The 16694-nt window shown below is 40.7% G+C and overlaps 2 protein-coding genes across 2 annotated transcripts in view; one reads left to right on the top strand and one right to left on the bottom strand.

The window, feature by feature from the left end:
- ankrd22 (ankyrin repeat domain 22) overlaps positions 1-8749 on the top strand; it is an 11922-nt gene extending 3173 nt beyond the window's left edge. Inside the window, exons 2-6 of the mRNA XM_050059630.1 lie at positions 404-595; positions 669-776; positions 998-1075; positions 5125-5223; positions 5350-8749. Of these exons, the coding sequence (XP_049915587.1) occupies positions 404-595; positions 669-776; positions 998-1075; positions 5125-5223; positions 5350-5427 (555 nt within the window). The 3' untranslated portion in view covers positions 5428-8749. The remainder of the gene's footprint in view (positions 1-403; positions 596-668; positions 777-997; positions 1076-5124; positions 5224-5349) is intronic.
- Positions 7273-15523, bottom strand: lipf (lipase, gastric). Its single transcript, XM_050059629.1, has 11 exons — positions 15367-15523; positions 12396-12540; positions 11501-11612; positions 10929-11127; positions 10728-10837; positions 10400-10536; positions 10051-10197; positions 9852-9923; positions 9658-9726; positions 9388-9498; positions 7273-9028 (listed from the first exon to the last, which is right to left on the bottom strand). The coding sequence occupies exons 2-11, from the start codon at positions 12534-12536 to the stop codon at positions 8906-8908; spliced, it is 1221 nt and encodes a 406-aa protein (XP_049915586.1). The 5' UTR covers positions 12537-12540; positions 15367-15523; the 3' UTR covers positions 7273-8905.
- Between the last annotated feature and the right edge of the window lie 1171 nt (positions 15524-16694).

The following is a 16694-nucleotide window of genomic DNA, read 5'->3' as shown; positions in this document are numbered from 1 at the left end:
TGGACAGGTGTCCCTTTGTCTCATCCATCCACCTCCGTCTGTAACAGGTGGACAGGTGTCCCTTTGTCTCATCCATCCACCCCCGTCTGTAACAGGTGGACAGGTGTCCCTTTGTCTCACTGTGTCCAGAAAGTGTCCTCAGGACTTGTTTCCAAAAAGCATCAGGCTTGTTTCGATGTTCCTTCACAAACTTGTGAGTCTGAATTTAGTGGTGAGGACACAGGAAAGGTTTTCTTGTGATGACTCTTCCTTCCTTGGGAGGATGAGTTCTTCAGAGGAAGGATCCTCCAGAGACAAGAGTCCTTCCTATCATTCAGTGAACACAGATTGGAACAGACTGACTGTCCCCAGGTGTGTGTCATATCTCTGACTGAAAGACTGACGGTCTCCTCCTCCTCCTCAGCCGGCCTGTCAGTCAGCGTATGACGGAGACCTCCATCAGCTGTATCACGTCCTCATAGAGGACGCTAACCAGCTGAATGTCCAGGAGAAGCATAGCGGGGACACGCCCCTCATCGCCGCCTGTCGTAAAGGACACGTGAGGACTGTACAGTACCTGCTGGAGAACGGGGCGGACGTTCACCTGACCAATCAGGTATGTTCATCTGGTGATGTCATCATATAGCTGTCCTAGGCGGTCTCTGATGAAATGTGTCTGTATGTCTCAGAAACAGAGGACGTGTCTTCATTATGTGTCCCGGAGGACGTTCTCTCTGCTGGATTACCTCATGATCGCCATCCTCATGCCCATCCTGCTGCTCGGGTACTTCATCATGGTACGGACAGACAGACGTGTTTGTGTTTGTGTTTGTGTTTATGTTTATGGTCATTTTGTGAGTGAAGTTTTCATTTTGAGTTTGTTTGCTAACGCCCGGTTAGAAAACATGTTAGCTTAGCTTGGTTGCTAACATGACAGTAAGTGTTAGCAGTTGATTCTAAGCTGTAGTTTGAACAGAACAATAATGAAATAAATGCTAACGGTTTGTTTGTGTCGTAGCTCCAGAAGCAGAGACAGAACGTGTCTCTGATGGCGGCCGTGCTGAGCAGCAACGTCAACATCGATGCCGTCGATTACGTGAGTCACAGCAACTGTTTACTGTGACTTTACATCCTGTCAACTTCCTGTCAGGGCTCTGTTTATAAGGTCAAACTCTGCCTTATGCTAACATACTTAGCCTAATGTACTGTACCACATATATGGCCACATGCTAACATACTTAGCCTCGTGCTAATGTACTTAGCCTGGAGCTAACGTAATTAGCCTCATACTTATATACCTAGCCTCATGCTAATGTACTTAGCCTCATGCTAACCTACGAAGCCTCATATTTACATGAGCTTCATGCTAAAGTACTTAGCCTCATGTTTAGCCTCATGCTAACATCCTCAGCCTCATGCTAACATTCTAAGACTCATGCTAACTTACGAAGCCTCGTGCTAACGTACAAGCCTCACACTTACATAGTTAGCTTCGTGCTAAGGTAGTGAGCTTCATGTTTAGCCTCATGCTAATGTGCTTAGCCCCATGCAAACGTACTTAGCCTCATGCTAACGTAATCGTCTTCATGCTATTGCACTTAGCCGGGAGCTAATGTACTGTACCTCATGTATGGCTTCATGCAAACATACTTAGCCTCGTGCTAATGCCCTTAGCCTGGAGCTAATGCAGTTAGCCTCATACTAACATACTTAGCTTTATCCTAACATATTTATTCTCATGCTATCATACTCAGCCTTGAGCCAATCTGGAAATCCATCGGTAAAAAAAAGAAAAGAAAAAGAAATTTTTTTTTTTTATCATTCCTTTACCTCTGGAGGCACAGCCCGGAGTTTTTCGACTAACGGAAGTGCAGGGGCCTCGGCGATCGCTCACGCCCTTCACTTCCGGCGGTGCCCCCAGGGAATCGCCGTGTTGTTTACAAATACTTTGGGTAGAAAACCAGCAGAGTTTAGCTATATATATATGTATATATCACATTTTTCACGTCACTATATCACCATGTAGACTAATCTGATGTTTGTTAAGTCTATAAACACAATGATTGAACAAACGTTACTATTTCTTTGTGTTTTGTAATTAACATGGTTATCGTAGATTAGCTGGGCTAACCGTTAGCTGTTAACGTTAGCCATTAGCAGTGTCTGTAATAACCATAGACTGTATAAAAAAAAGGTAATAACTCAATAAACAGTCCGTGAATAAAATATTTTTTCCAGCGGATATCTTAGTTACAGCATGATTGAGCTAGCAAAGCAGTTTTGTGTTGCTATGTGTGGTATTTATTCAGTTATGTGAAATCACGATGTCTAGAAAGCATCAGTGGCTGCAGCTGACAGGGACAGTTAACTGTTAGCAAAGCTAATATCAGAACGTCATCTGTTTAAAGCCTCCCGTTGTCGGATACGACATGAAACTACTCCAGTTAGCTCAATCATGTTGTAACTAAGACATCCACTGGAAAAAATATTTTTTTCAAGTTGATGAGACGGCGTTTTGGGTGGAGCGGTTGCTATGGACGCAGAGCCTGCTGTTTCTGTAGGTACACATTTCCTGGGGACACCTGCATGTCTCGGCCCTGCCCCCTTCATTGTGATTGGCTAAAGCGCAGCATCGTTCAAACTCATCATGCTAGTGTAGGAGCTTGCAGCTCACAGACTAGTTCTGACGTAGAGATTAGTTTGTTAATATATGACTTTCACAAACTGCAGATGGAACTTTTGTGTAGCTAACTGGCAGCGCTAACGTTAGCATGCTAATATCTGAAGAGTAATAATTTGGAATAAATTCAACACATTTCATCTGAAACCTGGTTATTATTATTATTATTATTATTATTGATTATTATTGGGTCTTATAAGAGTGGGCTACAATGAGTACCGGGCCATCAAATCACAGCATCCGCTGGGCTACAATGAGTACCGGGCCATCAAATCACAGCATCCGCGGTGACAGGACACGGAATTGTGTGTGCTTTTACGCACACGGACGTAGGTGATCACGGATATTTGATGTGGGAAAGATGTAGCCAGATGTATTACCTGTTTTAGATACGTGGCTGTCTGTCCGTCCGTCCGTAGCACGAGTCATGTGTGCCACTTCACCACCGACCTGTGCGTAAAAGCGCAAACAGTCCCTCAGCCAGCAGGCAGGGCTGTCCCTCCTTGGGGCAATGAATGAGGAAATAATCGCCCCGGCGTTTAATCGTACCGGCGTTTAATACGCAAAATGGGGTCAAACCCCCAGCGGCTATTAGGTACCCAGCGGCTATATGCCACCAGGCGACTATTTGGAAATATACGGTACGTGACAATAATCATATGTGTATAATAACAGTAGAAGTGTGACTAATGATAACAGCAAGCAGCAGGAGGCATCTAGCAGGACCACGGCAGCTCTTGTAGGCTGAAATCAAGACGATCACATTAACCAGTGCGCAATCATCAGACTTGACAATTATCACGGGAAAACAATCTTTGTTATATCGAGATAACGAGATAATAAGTCGTTATCACGAGATAACAGTGCACAAAATTTTTAAAAAAAAAAAATACATGGCCGTTCTCGTATTCCGTACTGGACAGCTATGTTGTCTATGTAATAATATGTCGGTTATGCCCAGGTAATGAATCAAATGTGTGTTTAAGACATTTTTGCTTAGTTCACCTTATTGTCTATTTGTCTCATCGTGTTTCATGGACATGGCGATGTGAATAGCGCTGTTTCAGCTCATTTCTGCTCACTTTTGAGGACTTCCGGGTCTGTTTTCCTCTGCTGAATGAAACCATGGCGACACGAAATGCGGGTATCTTATTGGTGTAGCGCGATCACGTGACGGCCGTGCCACCACTCACGTACCAAATCTCATTACGCTCAGGCGGAACTGATCATTACGCTCAGACAGAACAAGTGCCGGATTACGACCCCGATCACAGGAGTCTTGCGGGGTTATGAGCTACGAGCTCCCGCTGATTAGCTGAACATGTATCGATCTTTTTTATGAAGTAAAGATCGTGTAGTCCCCAGATGTCGGAGCGGAAATCAGTTTCTGTGAGACTTTTTCTGATTCACCTTACGGCCTATTAGTGAGAAGCTCATGTTCAGTCCTGTATCTTATATCAGCATCAATTCAGTCTCACTGCTGAGATAAAAACTGGTGTTACTGGATAGTTGGGACGTATTAACACGCCCTCACTGACTGATACACTTTGAAAACTTCTTAATTTTTCCACAAAACTCAACAAGCCAGGACAGATTTCTGAGCGTGAGTCAGTGAGTCAGGAGCAAAACCTGCCAACCAGACAGGAAGTGAACACATTAAGACTCTGTTGAATAAAGTTAAAGACAGTTTGGACAAACTTTGGTGAACACGACTCCTGAATATGTCAGATAACATGTGGTGGTGTTTGTGTCCTGACTGTTTCAGAGAGCAGGTTCAACAAACTCTGAGTTCAGCTCGTGTACTGTGAATGAAAAAATCTGTCATTGGTGGAGCTCTGATACGAGTCACCATGGCAACGGGTCAATAAAAGGTAGAGCCTCCATTTTAATCTGGTGGAGGCAGAGATATTAGTGCATGTATATTCAGACTGTGCATGTTTATCTAAAAAAAAAAAAAAAGGGAGTCTGAGTCAGAGCGAGAAAAGTGTCAGTAAATGAACAAAATAAAGTTTTATTCAGTGTTATGTGTTACATCATCACAGCAAACATCACATTTTAAATATAATATTACAGCTTTAATCTGACAGAGACAAAACACAGGGGCCAGAAACTGAAGATGGAAGATCCAGTCGTAGATTTAGAGTATATATTTATATCAGAGATGTGACTGTGACTGATATTATTTAGCTGTAACAGAAATGAATAAAGTCAGGAGAGGAGGCAGAAGAAGAAACAAACTAAAAACTTTCCTGTGAGATAAAAGAGATTTTTTAATTTGGGGACGAAACCTGCTGTTAGAAAAAGGTAACAGATAAAGATATGTTATTTTAATAATCAGCAGATGGTATCACATGTAAAATCATAACACTGAACCGTGACATCAGTATGGTGATAATATGTTACCGTGGAGTCTCAGGTGATTCCCACCTGTTGTGTTTGACGTGATGTGTGTGTTTCCTGTGCAGAAAGGAAACACTGCTCTTCATTACGTCTGTCAGAGGAAAAGTCATCGTCTGGTTCCTCTGCTGCTGGAGAAAAACGCTGACACCAACATCCAAAATAACGTACGTACACAAACGCACCACGACACCAATCAGGGTCCTGATGAGACGTCTGACGCTCTGCTGCTGCTTCTTCTTCTTCTTCTTCATCTTCTTCTGCCTCCTCTTCTTCTTCTTCTTGTTCGACAGGACGGAGAGACACCGCTGGACATCGCCACCAGGCTGAGGTTCAAGAAGATTGTCAACATGCTGAGGAAGACACAGTGACAGACAGACAGACAGACAGACCGACAGACAGAGGACATTTAGTCTGTAACTGAGTCTCAGTGTTGTGTGAAAAAAATCTTTCATTGCAGGAAGAAAAACTTTCGACTTGTCTCGACCGTTTATTTACTGAATATATATAAATCTATAAATCAGTAACTGATAATTCAGAGTTCGATCCTTAAGCAGGAAACTTCAAACTGCTCTTCCGATGAAAAACACACTTTTATTTTGACGGCCCTAAATGACCAAAAACGAATTGAAGTTTGGAGTTCAGTTATCTGAGTTAAGAAGAAGGAAGTTCTTCTTTAACTGAAGCTGGTGGAAAATATTTATCTGCTCCAAAGTTAGGGACTGTTCTTTACTTACGAGGGAGGAGAGGGAGGTGCAGAAAGGCAAACAACTGTAAATGGCTGCAGTTTGTCTTCCAAAACATGTTTGAAAGGCATGTTTTCTTTAAAAAAAAAATTTGAATTTTTTTTTGGCAATAAAAAGAAAAATGGTGTTTTTTGTTTTGTTTTTTAGGTAAAAATGCCTTTCAAGCCCATCTCAGGTTGGCAAGACATGTTTTCTTTAAAAACATGTTTAATTTTTTTTTCTTTAAACTTTATTTTGCATCTTATGTTTATTTTTGGCAATTTTTTTTTCTTGAAAAGTTTTGGGAAAGTTGTTTTGCTTTTTCTTAAAGTTTTGGATTTTTTATTTTTTTTAAACTTTTTAAGGAAAACATGTCTTTGCAAACCCACCTCAACCCGACCCAATTTTTTGTTGTTGGAATTGTTTTTGTTTGTTCTTATTATTATTATTTTGTATTTTTTAAGCACTTGGGGAGGGACATATGTTTTTTATTTTGGCTCAGAGGAGTGGCATACAGATTTAAATGTCTGTAATTTGTATTTATTTCACTGCTGATTTTTACAGAAAACATGCTGTTGTGTTGTTTGCAGACATGTTTTCTGTAAAAATCACCAAAATTACACCATGAATCACAACCAGAAACTGTACAAACAGAAATTATTGTTGGATTTTCAAATTTCTGACGGTCCTTGGACACATCATGTGTGATGAACGCTTACGTCAGAAAAAAGAACATATCTTAAAACAGGGTTAGTGATAGTTCATCAGAATCACTTTATTCTACGTCTCATTTGAAATTCGTCTAAAAATAAAGTGTTTGAATGATGAGTGAAAAACTGAGACTTTTTCAACTTTAAACTTTCAAACATTAAAAATCTATAAAATCATTTATGGTGGAGGGAGGGTCAAAATAAAAACAGCCACCCCTCTTCTGATAAATACAGAACAGTCCCTAATCATTTTTTTTTTTTTTTTTTGTGAAGCCAGGATGAAATATTCTGATTGATTTATTCAGTCGCTGTAAGAAAGTAAAGCTTTTCAGACTCAGTTAAAAACAGACAGAACTTAAGCAGATGGAGATTTTTGTAAAGTCGTCTTCAGTTTATTGTTACAGGATGTTTTTAATGTGATCAGATGTTTCTGATGTTTTTTTTTTTTTTTCATTTCATTTAAAGTGAATTCTGATTGTTATTGAATCCATCTGTCTCTCTGGTTTTGTTAAACTGTTCATGGTCAAACATCAACAGTGAGCTAACTCTGTTAGCCTAGCTTAGCACAAAGACTGGAATAACAATAAAATATCCTCATTTCTTCTTTCAGATAAATCAGACACAAATAACTAAATAAAAGCAGTAAAACTGTCAGAAGAAAAGATGTGTAGAAACAGTCTGTAGATAAAAGTGTAACATACAGATCATCTTATACATTTCAAATTCTACTTTTCTGTATTTCAAAATAAACGTGGTTATTAATGAAACATAAACACTGTCGTTGTTTCTCAGATTTATTAGACAGTTTCATCAAAAACTGGTTCATAATTAGCAAAAATACAATAGATTAAGATATGTTGCTGAAATTATTTTAAAGCCATTATCTAAATAAAAGTTTAGTCCCGCCCACGACAATTCAAACCACATAATTGGATATTGCGTCCCCCCCAACATTGATTGACAGGTCCTTTAACTAATACTTAACACGTATTTAAAATGTTGGAAACGTTTTGAGACGCTAACATGCTAACATCAACATGAGCTGAGGTTGGATGCTAACATTAGCACCTTGTTGTATTTTTTTAACCACGCTTCGAGCTGCAGTTCCTCTGATGTCCACCAGATGGTGCTGTGATCAAACTCTGTTGAATGAGAAAACCTCTGACGTCTCCCTACAAAAACAAAGTTCAGCTTTCAGCAGATTCACTGAGCTTCTTCACACATCTGTCTGACAGGATTTTCACAATAAAAGTTCTGTTAATTACAAACTGAAGAAAAAAATCATACACAGGTTTGTTTGGTTAGCATTAAAAAAACACGTCGGACATAGAAACAAATACACAGGTTTTTATACAGAGTAAAACACAAAATAAAACACAGATATAAACACAAGTGACTATGTTCCAGCTGGTCACGTGACGGATTAATGAAAAATTAAACAGTTTCGACTTGTTGAAATAAAATCTGACATAAAATCAATAAACAGCTTCAGGATGTTGTTTTTAGGTGCGTTCATGAGCAGCAGGTCACAGGACGGACTGTTTCAACAGATGAACTCCTCAAACACACCAACTGCTAACATGCTAACAATGATAATGCTAAAAGTGATAACGCTAACAGAAATAATGCTAACTTGCTGATGGTTAGCATGCTAACATTAGCTAATAAGCAGTAAACACAAAGTACAGCTGAGACTGATGAGATGTCTTCAGTCTTCAGTGGTGGAAAGTACTTTTACTCAGATACTGTAGTTCAGTAGTACTTGTACTTTATTTGAGTATTTACGCTTCATGCTACTTTATATTTCTACTCCACATTTCAGAGGGAAATATTAGACTTTTACCGCATTAGTTTGCCTGATAGTTACATTTATATTAAAAAAAAACTGATATGATGCAGAACTATAATAATAATAATCCACCTATTGGTAGATAAAATATCTAAAACTGTCTCCACGTTGATGAAGTACAAGTTAAAATGCACTGATTGGTGAAAAACTAATAAAATATCATAATCTATAATAACGAAACATTCTGCACAGTAAGTATTTTTATGTGTTATACTTCATGGGCATTTTGCTTCAGCATCAGTGTCAAAAAATATTCAGGCCAATAAAGCTTATTTGAGTTTAAAACAGACTACATTTTTACTTTTAGTTTGAAATTTGAGTAAAAACAGTAAAAACAAACAGTGTGATGTGGCTGTAAGGTGTGTACAATGTGTTTAAATCCACACACACACACACACACACACACACACACACACAAACAAACAAACAAACAAACACACACAGTCCACAGTCCTCATTAAAACCTGGAGAACATCTGCTCGTGTACAGTACTGTGATCCTCAGACTGTGGTCCCCTGACTGTAGCACAGACGTGTACATCATCATAGTGTCAGCATAGCGCCCTCTACTGGTGCTCCTGCATCAGCTTCAGGATGAAGGGAAACATCTGCTCAGGAGCGTCCAGACCCCAAATAAAATCCAGATGATCCCAGTGTTCGATGTGCCGATGGAAGACCAGGTTAGACACCTGACAACAGATGGACAGACAGACAGGTACGTTAATCACTTAATTACTGATGTCCTAAATTTTTAGAAGTTATAGTTCTGATAGTGAAAGGTTTGTTAAAAGGTCTTTGTCATTAAATTTGGGTGTGAATTAGAAAACATGGATTTTATCAGATGAAGTTTTGAGGACTGAGACGTAAATAATGTGATTAACAGTGTTCAGGCTGTGTGTTTCTCTCACTGCAGTATTTACAGATGATTTACAGAGACGTGAAATCAGCAGACTTGTTGATTTCTGTCGTTATTTTCAGCTGTTACGCTCGATAATGTCACTGATGTACGCCAGGTGCTGCTGTGATCTCATAGGATCAGAGGACTCACCTGCGTGAGGAGGATGGCTATATCTTTGGGGTCCGCCAGCGTATCCCGTCCCCCCGAAAACAGAGCGGTGGGAACCTTCATGTCCGGGACGTTGTACTCAGGGGGTGTGGACTGAGGACGGGACACGTGGACAGGAAGGACACAGAGACATCAGGAAGCAAGATTAGTGTTTATGTAGTTAAGTTAACCCACAGCATCTGAACTTCATCTCTACAAACTGAGACTGAGTTTTAAGTGATTCAGTCTCAGGTCGTGCAGGTGGAGTCTCACCTGGTTGTAGTGTTTCATGTTTCCTGTATATCCAAAGTCAAAAGCCATCAGCTTCCCTGTGTGAACAGCCTGGAAACAACAATCAGACATTTAGAGTCCTGGGAATGGAGGATTGCAACAAGGGTCCCCACAAGTACAGACAGACAGAAGTGTGTGTGTGTGAGTGTGTGTGTGTGTGTGTGTGTGTGTGTTACCTGGGACCAGTGGATCATGTTCTGGACTGAGGTCCCAGCAGGACAGTGTTCAGTGTAGACCGGAGTCCGAGTCTGGAAACAAACGACTCAGTCAGAGGAAACACTGAAGACACTCCTCAAACGTCCCCTCCCCCGTCCTAAATAACCAACAGTCCTTAACAGTCAAACGTCACGCCGTCTGACGGCACTCAGTACAAACCATGTTGAGGTTTTCTCGGTCGAAGCCACACAGGACGAAGAACAGGTTCCCACACAACTCGTTGAGCAGCTGCTTCGCACACACGTGTTCTGAAAACCACTCGATCATGTGACTCTGAGGCAGAAAGTCCTGCCTACCAAACACTTCCTGCGGGAGATCAGTCAATCAATTAATCAATCATCAATCTGTAAATCAATCAGCCACACTCGTGTTATGTGATAATAACTCGTTAGCAGGTCATGTGATAATAACTCGTTAGCAGGTCATGTGATTGTAACTCGTTAGCAGGTCATGTGATTATAACTCGTTAGCAGGTCATGTGATCGCGGCTCGTTAGCGGACTTGTTACCCAGATGAGGAACTCTGGCAGGAAGGTCAGTTTGGTCATGGCGCTCTCGGTGAAGGAGGCGGTTGCTACGGGAGCCAAACCGAAGAACATCTTGATCTTACTGGCCAGTTCTGGCAGCGTGGAGAATGCTATGAATGCTGGGAAAAAAGGGACAGAGAGACGTGTCAGAGTGATGTCATCACAGACTCAAGCTGTTTAATGAATGAATGAATGAATTAATGATCCTGATGGTTTGATGATGTCCTGATAAACTTCCGCTGGGTTAAACTCTGATTTATTAAATACAGCCAACATGAAGAGTGTGTGTGTGTGTGTGTGTGTGTGTTACCTATAGTTGTCCCTTGAGAGTGTCCGACGTAATAAATCTGTTCCTGACTCGTCACCTTCAGGACGTAGTTTATAACAGCAGGAAGATCCTTCAGAGCCATCTCATCATAACTACACACACACACACACACACACACACACACAGTTATTACCTCCAGTACAGAGTCAGTCAGGTGTTGTGATGTTGTTCAGGTGTTTGTACCTGAACCTCCAGAAGTCGTCCTGGTCAGGTGTGAGTGTGTGGTGTTTCCTGGACCAGGTGTTTCCTCGGCTGTTTCCTATCCAGACATCGTAGCCGGCGTCGGCGAGCACGTAGCCCAGACTGGAGTTTGGCAGGTTGGTGATCCAGTTACTGCCCGCCGCCAGGAGGCCGTGCTGCAGGAACACCGCCGGCCGAGAACCTATATGCACACACACGCACGCACACACACACACACACACACACACACACACACAAACTTTAACAGATTGTAAACAGTGACGTAAAAGTCTTATGCCAACGTTTTAGCTAGTTAAGATTTAATGTGTGTGTACTTGTAAATGATACATAGTGAGGACCACAATCAGATTTCAGCCACAGTGTGAGGACATTTTTGTAAAGTGAGGACATTTTGATGTGTTTACAGGTTCATACATGGTTTCAAGGTTCAGGTAAGGATCAGGTTTAGGTCAGGATAAGGGGCCTGGGAACGCTTTATGTCCATCACAGTCCATCAAAGACAGAAGTATAAGAATGTATGTGTGTGTGTGTGTGTGTGTGTGTGTGTGTGAGACCTTCAGTGTGTTTGCGTCCCTGTGGGATCCTGTTGAGAGTCAGGATGTACCCGTCCTCTGTCAGCACCTCGTGTTCTTCTGCAGGATAACCCCAGTACCTGATGATCTCCGACTGAACACACACACACACACATATGAGGACCTTGCTGAGGGTCCAGACTTCTGTCTCACTTCCTCCTATTAATCCAAACAGTTTTGTAATCAGACCACATGAAGGGAACTCGTGCCTGTGAGGCAGAACTGAGGGCTAAAAATACCCAGCCTGCTGACTGACAGGAGGGTTAAAGTGGGCGGAGAGAACACGACCATGTGACCTGTGTTTGTTAATCTCAGCAGCAGAGTTCAACTGGTCATTTTCCTTAGACATGTTCTGCAGTACGAGTATAAATACTCGAGTAAAGTCAGAGTACTTCAAATTATATTTGACCTCCTGTGACTTCGCGTCCTCATATGATGACATCACGTCCTGGGTCTGCTGCACCTCATACTTCATCCTGCTGAACTCAGACCTGTTGTCCTCGATCATGGACACTGTGTCATATACTGACAGTGAGACCGCAACACACTGATCCATGTAAAGACAAGATGGCTGCCGTCTCTGCTGAGTCAGTCTGCAGCTGATCCTGAGACAGACGTGGACGAGGTCCAAAACCTGATCAGATGTTACGGTTCAAACTTTATTTGTGATTACTAATGTTTATAGTTTGATCTGACGACACGTGAGACCAGTTTATCAACACGAACAAGATGGTGTTGATCGGGAAGGACTAAAACACAGCGACATACCACAAAAACAGAGACGAAGAAGAAGACGAAGATGAAGGAAGACAGGGAGGAAGAGAAGAGTTCAAACAGAATGATGTGTTCAAGTCTCTGTGTAAATGTGTGTACTCACGATGTTCATGTGCACTTCAGGGTCCAGCTTGTGGTGCAGTTTAACGGAGCGTCGCTGGACGTCAGAGACCCTGACAGCAGATGGTCCCGCGTGGACTAGACCAGAGAGGGCCAACACACACACTGCAACACACAACATCATATCTCTGACACACACACACACACACACACACACACACGTTATGATGCTGTAACCTCCCTCTCACTTCAGTCACATGACTGACAGACACAAGTTTGATTTTAAAGGGAACAGTCAGATTTATTATGGAGTTTGATGTGAGGTCAGAGATGTGTGTGTCTGTGTGTGTGTGTGTGTGATGGAGGAGGGTGAGGTCAGTCAGGGTGTCTCACAGGAACAACAGTCTGTTAACGGACTTTGATCAGCTGATATCAGCTCCGTGTTCTCTGTTTGATCAATGAGGTCAGAGGTCAGAGAGACGATTCACGAGCTGACGAGCAGTGTGTGTTCATCTTTATATCCACACTGCTGATGATTATTAATTGATTATTGACCTCTCACTGTGTGACTGTTAAACCAGTGATAGTAAACTCTACTTCCTGTTTCTCCTGAGGTGAAGGAGGAAGTCTGATCCTCTTCACGTGTTTTCTTTCACAACGTCCTGCTGACGAGTTCTGACTCGAGCGCCACAGCAGTTGAAACACACGTTACAGATCACGTGACCTCACTCAGGAACAGCTGAGTCGGGCTGGCGCAAGCTGTGTTCTGCGGTGCAGAGGTTCAGTGTGCAGCTGTTTAAGTGAGGACTCGCAGCAGCAGAGACTCTGTGTTTACTGTGTGTCAAGTTCACTGATACTGTGATGATGATGATGATGATGACGTGATGTGGGTCATGTGAGGCTGATAAATGAAAGGAGCTGTTTAGTTTGTGCGGAGACTCTGTGGCGTCTCTGTCATCATGGTTATCATGGAGCTGTGACGAAGCTTTAATCATCAGAGATCCTTTCACTGATTGTTTTCAGCTCTCGTCAATAATTTCTCATGGTGTCACTTGATGATGTCACTATGTTACAGCCTGTTATAAACCTGATGTTACAGCCTGGTTTCTGTCTCCTCAAAGTTTCTTTTCAGCCTGTTTTTAAAGTTCATCTGTGCCAAAGTTACATCTGATTCCCTGTCTTCTAAAATCTAAATCTTTTATGTCCAGTTTTCTGTTTGTTTGTCTTCAGGTCATCAGACCTGGTGTAACTCTGACGTTCAGACCTGGTGTAACTCTGACCTTCAGACCTGGTGTAACTCTGACCTTCAGACCTGGTGTAACTCTGACCTTCAGACCTGGTCTAACTCTGACGTTCAGCCTGGTGTAACTCTGACCTTCAGACCTGGTGTAACTCTGACCTTCAGACCTGGTGTAACTCTGACGTTCAGCCTGGTGTAACTCTGACCTTCAGACCTGGTTTAAACCTCTGTGCCTACGTTACGTCTGATTCTGTGCCTGTTGTCCTCCTGTCATATGCCTGATGTTCAGTCTGTTTTTAAAAGCCACATTTATAATAAAAGTTTTCTGTCTGTCTTCAGTGTTCAGGCGTCATGTGACCCGGCCGCCTCTGTCATTATAAGTTGATATTTGGTTGAATTTAGGTTGTGACATCAGGACATCGCCTGATGCTGATGACAGTTTAACGTAGAAAACAGACGACAGATGACATTGATTTTGTGTAAACTGTGTTATTGAGTCACCAAAATCAACCAACGTCTTCTAAACATCTCATGTCGTCAGTTTGACAGAGAATAACGATGTTTAGTCAACAGGTATGAAGAACAAAACCCAACGTCTGCACAACATTAAATTCTAACATTGCTATCATGGTTGCAGTGATATAAAAGTTAACAGTTATCACACTGTGAACATTTGTTATCTACGATTAGGGCTGGGCGACATGACCAAAATCTCATATCCCGATAACGATACCTATCCTGATGGGGCAACCTCATTTTAAAGAAGATGAGAGAAAAAAGAGAGAGAGAGAGAGAGCAGCTGTGGTTGAGCAAGCTAGAGAGCGAGTGAAGAGAGGGAACGCTGGTAGCGAGAAAGCTGGTGAATCAAATCAATAAAACGTCCAAATGAGGAAAAAAATTGACGTAAAAAGTGTAATTTGCGTCACAATAATATATACGATAGAACAAATATATGAAACGATAGACATTTTTCTCTCGTCACACGATATATATCGTCATATCGCACAGCCCTATCTACGATATGAAGAAAAAAAGAAAAAAAAAGCAACTGGACGTTGAATCTCTCCTTTATTGGAGTTATCTATTCTGAGAGGAGACTTTTTACACAAACTTTCATCAACAAAATGTTTCAGTTTAAGTAATACAACATTTGTTTGATCAACAATAATCCTTCTGTTTCCTGTCAGAGTAATTCTGACTGATAATAAGATAAATTCTGTGACACTGTCATGTTTTCCCAGACGGTTAAAACCCTCGCCATCAGACATTTAAATTGTGTCAACCAGATTTTCATTCCTAACAAAAGTTAGCATCTGTCCAAGGTTAAGAGTCTTTCTGACGTCATGTTAGTGTGTGGTGTGCGCTGGGTTTAACCCTCAAACTGTCTCCAGCCTGTTTGAACCTCTTCTGTGCCCCCGTTTTTACGCAGCCTCTTTTCTGGCTGTTAAAACTTTTTTCAGGTTACATCAAGTTTCTACGTGATTTTATACCTGTTGGTTTCTCCTGTTATAAACCGGATGTCACCACCTGTTTGCAGTTTGATTTAAACTGTTAGACGTTTCTCTTTTTAACTCTGTTTGTGCTAATTTCACAACATTCTCCTCCTGTTTGCAGCCTGTTGTTGGAGCTTCTGTCTCCGACCATCAGTAACATGTTGTGCATATTTAGTATCAGTAATCAATCAGTAATAAATCGGTATTAACGTATGAGTAATCAAAGCAGCGTCACTGAGTCTCAATAACAATCAGGTAATAACTTCTGATCGATCACTCACCTGTCCGTTGCTCTGTCCGTTGCTCTGGAAACTGCTCTCTGTTCACATGACTATTTATTACAGCAGCCGGAACAGACCGGCGGTGACGACAGAGGAAGTACCTCTCTGTGATTGGTCAGAAATATAAACGCTCATTTTTTCCCCCTGTTTGATCGATCACCAAATGTTTCTGATCGATTTACCTCTCAATACAGAATCAATAGATAGCGGAAGCATCAACTCCACCAATGACCGGAAACAGGAAAAAAAACCGAACACAGACCGGAAACAGAACAAAAAAGCAGAAATCAGCTGATTTGGTCCAAAAACTGAAACCTGATCATTAAAATAAAAAACAGGAAACACGATGAAATGATTCAGAATGAAAATACTAATCACCAGAAAACAAATAAACAGTAAAACATTTTGTTAATTTAGGATTCAAATCAAGTTCAGCGCCCTTTCAGAATAAAAGCACAGCCTGTTATAGATTTAAATAATCAACTGGAACTAAACAAAATCTGATATTATCTGTAAACACACTGTAGATATTAAATAATGTGTCTATATGAACACATATTGATCTAATATCATTACCATTAAAAATATCAGTTTTCAGTTCTGGAACAAAATTATTGTTATTTTTGTTTGTTACATTTTTAATAATTTTTATGTTCATGTTTCTTGTATCTGTTATTTGATAATTAGAAACATTTTTTTTTAAAAGTGTGATGCTCAAACCTGATTATCTTAAATTAGTTTTTATCAGTTTTTTTTTTTTTATTTCACACTGTTTAATGTGTCTCAGCCTGTTTTGTGTTTTCATTTGTTTACTCTGTTTTTATCTTCATGATGTTCTGTAGAACTATGTGTAACTGTGTTTTGAAAAGGTCTCCATAAATAAAGGTTTTTATTATTATTATCATTTATAGAAATATTTAATCTCGTAATATGATACAGGTGAACAATATGAGTCCATGACCCTCCCTCCACTATAAATGAGTTTTTAGATTTTTGAGAGTTCAAAGTTTAAAAAGTCTCAGTTTTTCACTCTTGATGTACAAAGTGTTTACACATTTTAAATGAGAAGTAGAATAAAGTGATTCTGATGAAGCATCACTGTTTTAAGATCAGATTTGTCTTTTTAAATTTTACTTTTGTTTATTCTGATGGAAGCGTTCCTCACACGTGATGTGTCAAGACTGTTGGAAATGTGAAAATCCAACAATAATTTCTGTTTTTACAGGTTCTGGCTGATAAATGGGGTCATTTTTGTGATTTTTTAAAAAAGGATTTCTTTAAAAATCACAAAAAAGAGAGAGAGAAAGACAAATTCAATTAATTTTAGA

Source organism: Epinephelus moara, chromosome 13, assembly GCF_006386435.1.
Source record: "Epinephelus moara isolate mb chromosome 13, YSFRI_EMoa_1.0, whole genome shotgun sequence".
In the NCBI taxonomy this organism is placed as follows: domain Eukaryota; kingdom Metazoa; phylum Chordata; class Actinopteri; order Perciformes; family Serranidae; genus Epinephelus; species Epinephelus moara.
This window is presented reverse-complemented; position numbering and strand designations above follow the sequence as displayed.

Bases quoted from the DNA above. Each gene is read 5' to 3' on its own strand.
- lipf (XM_050059629.1), bottom strand. From the start codon at position 12,536: ATGATGTTGTGTGTTGCAGTGTGTGTGTTGGCCCTCTCTGGTCTAGTC. The intron at 11,613-12,395 runs GTGAGTACACAC...GTGTGTGTTCAG, and splicing joins CTGAAGTGCACATGAACATC to TCGGAGATCATCAGGTACTG. The intron at 10,198-10,399 runs GTAACAAGTCCG...GATCTCCCGCAG, and splicing joins TGCCAGAGTTCCTCATCTGG to GAAGTGTTTGGTAGGCAGGA.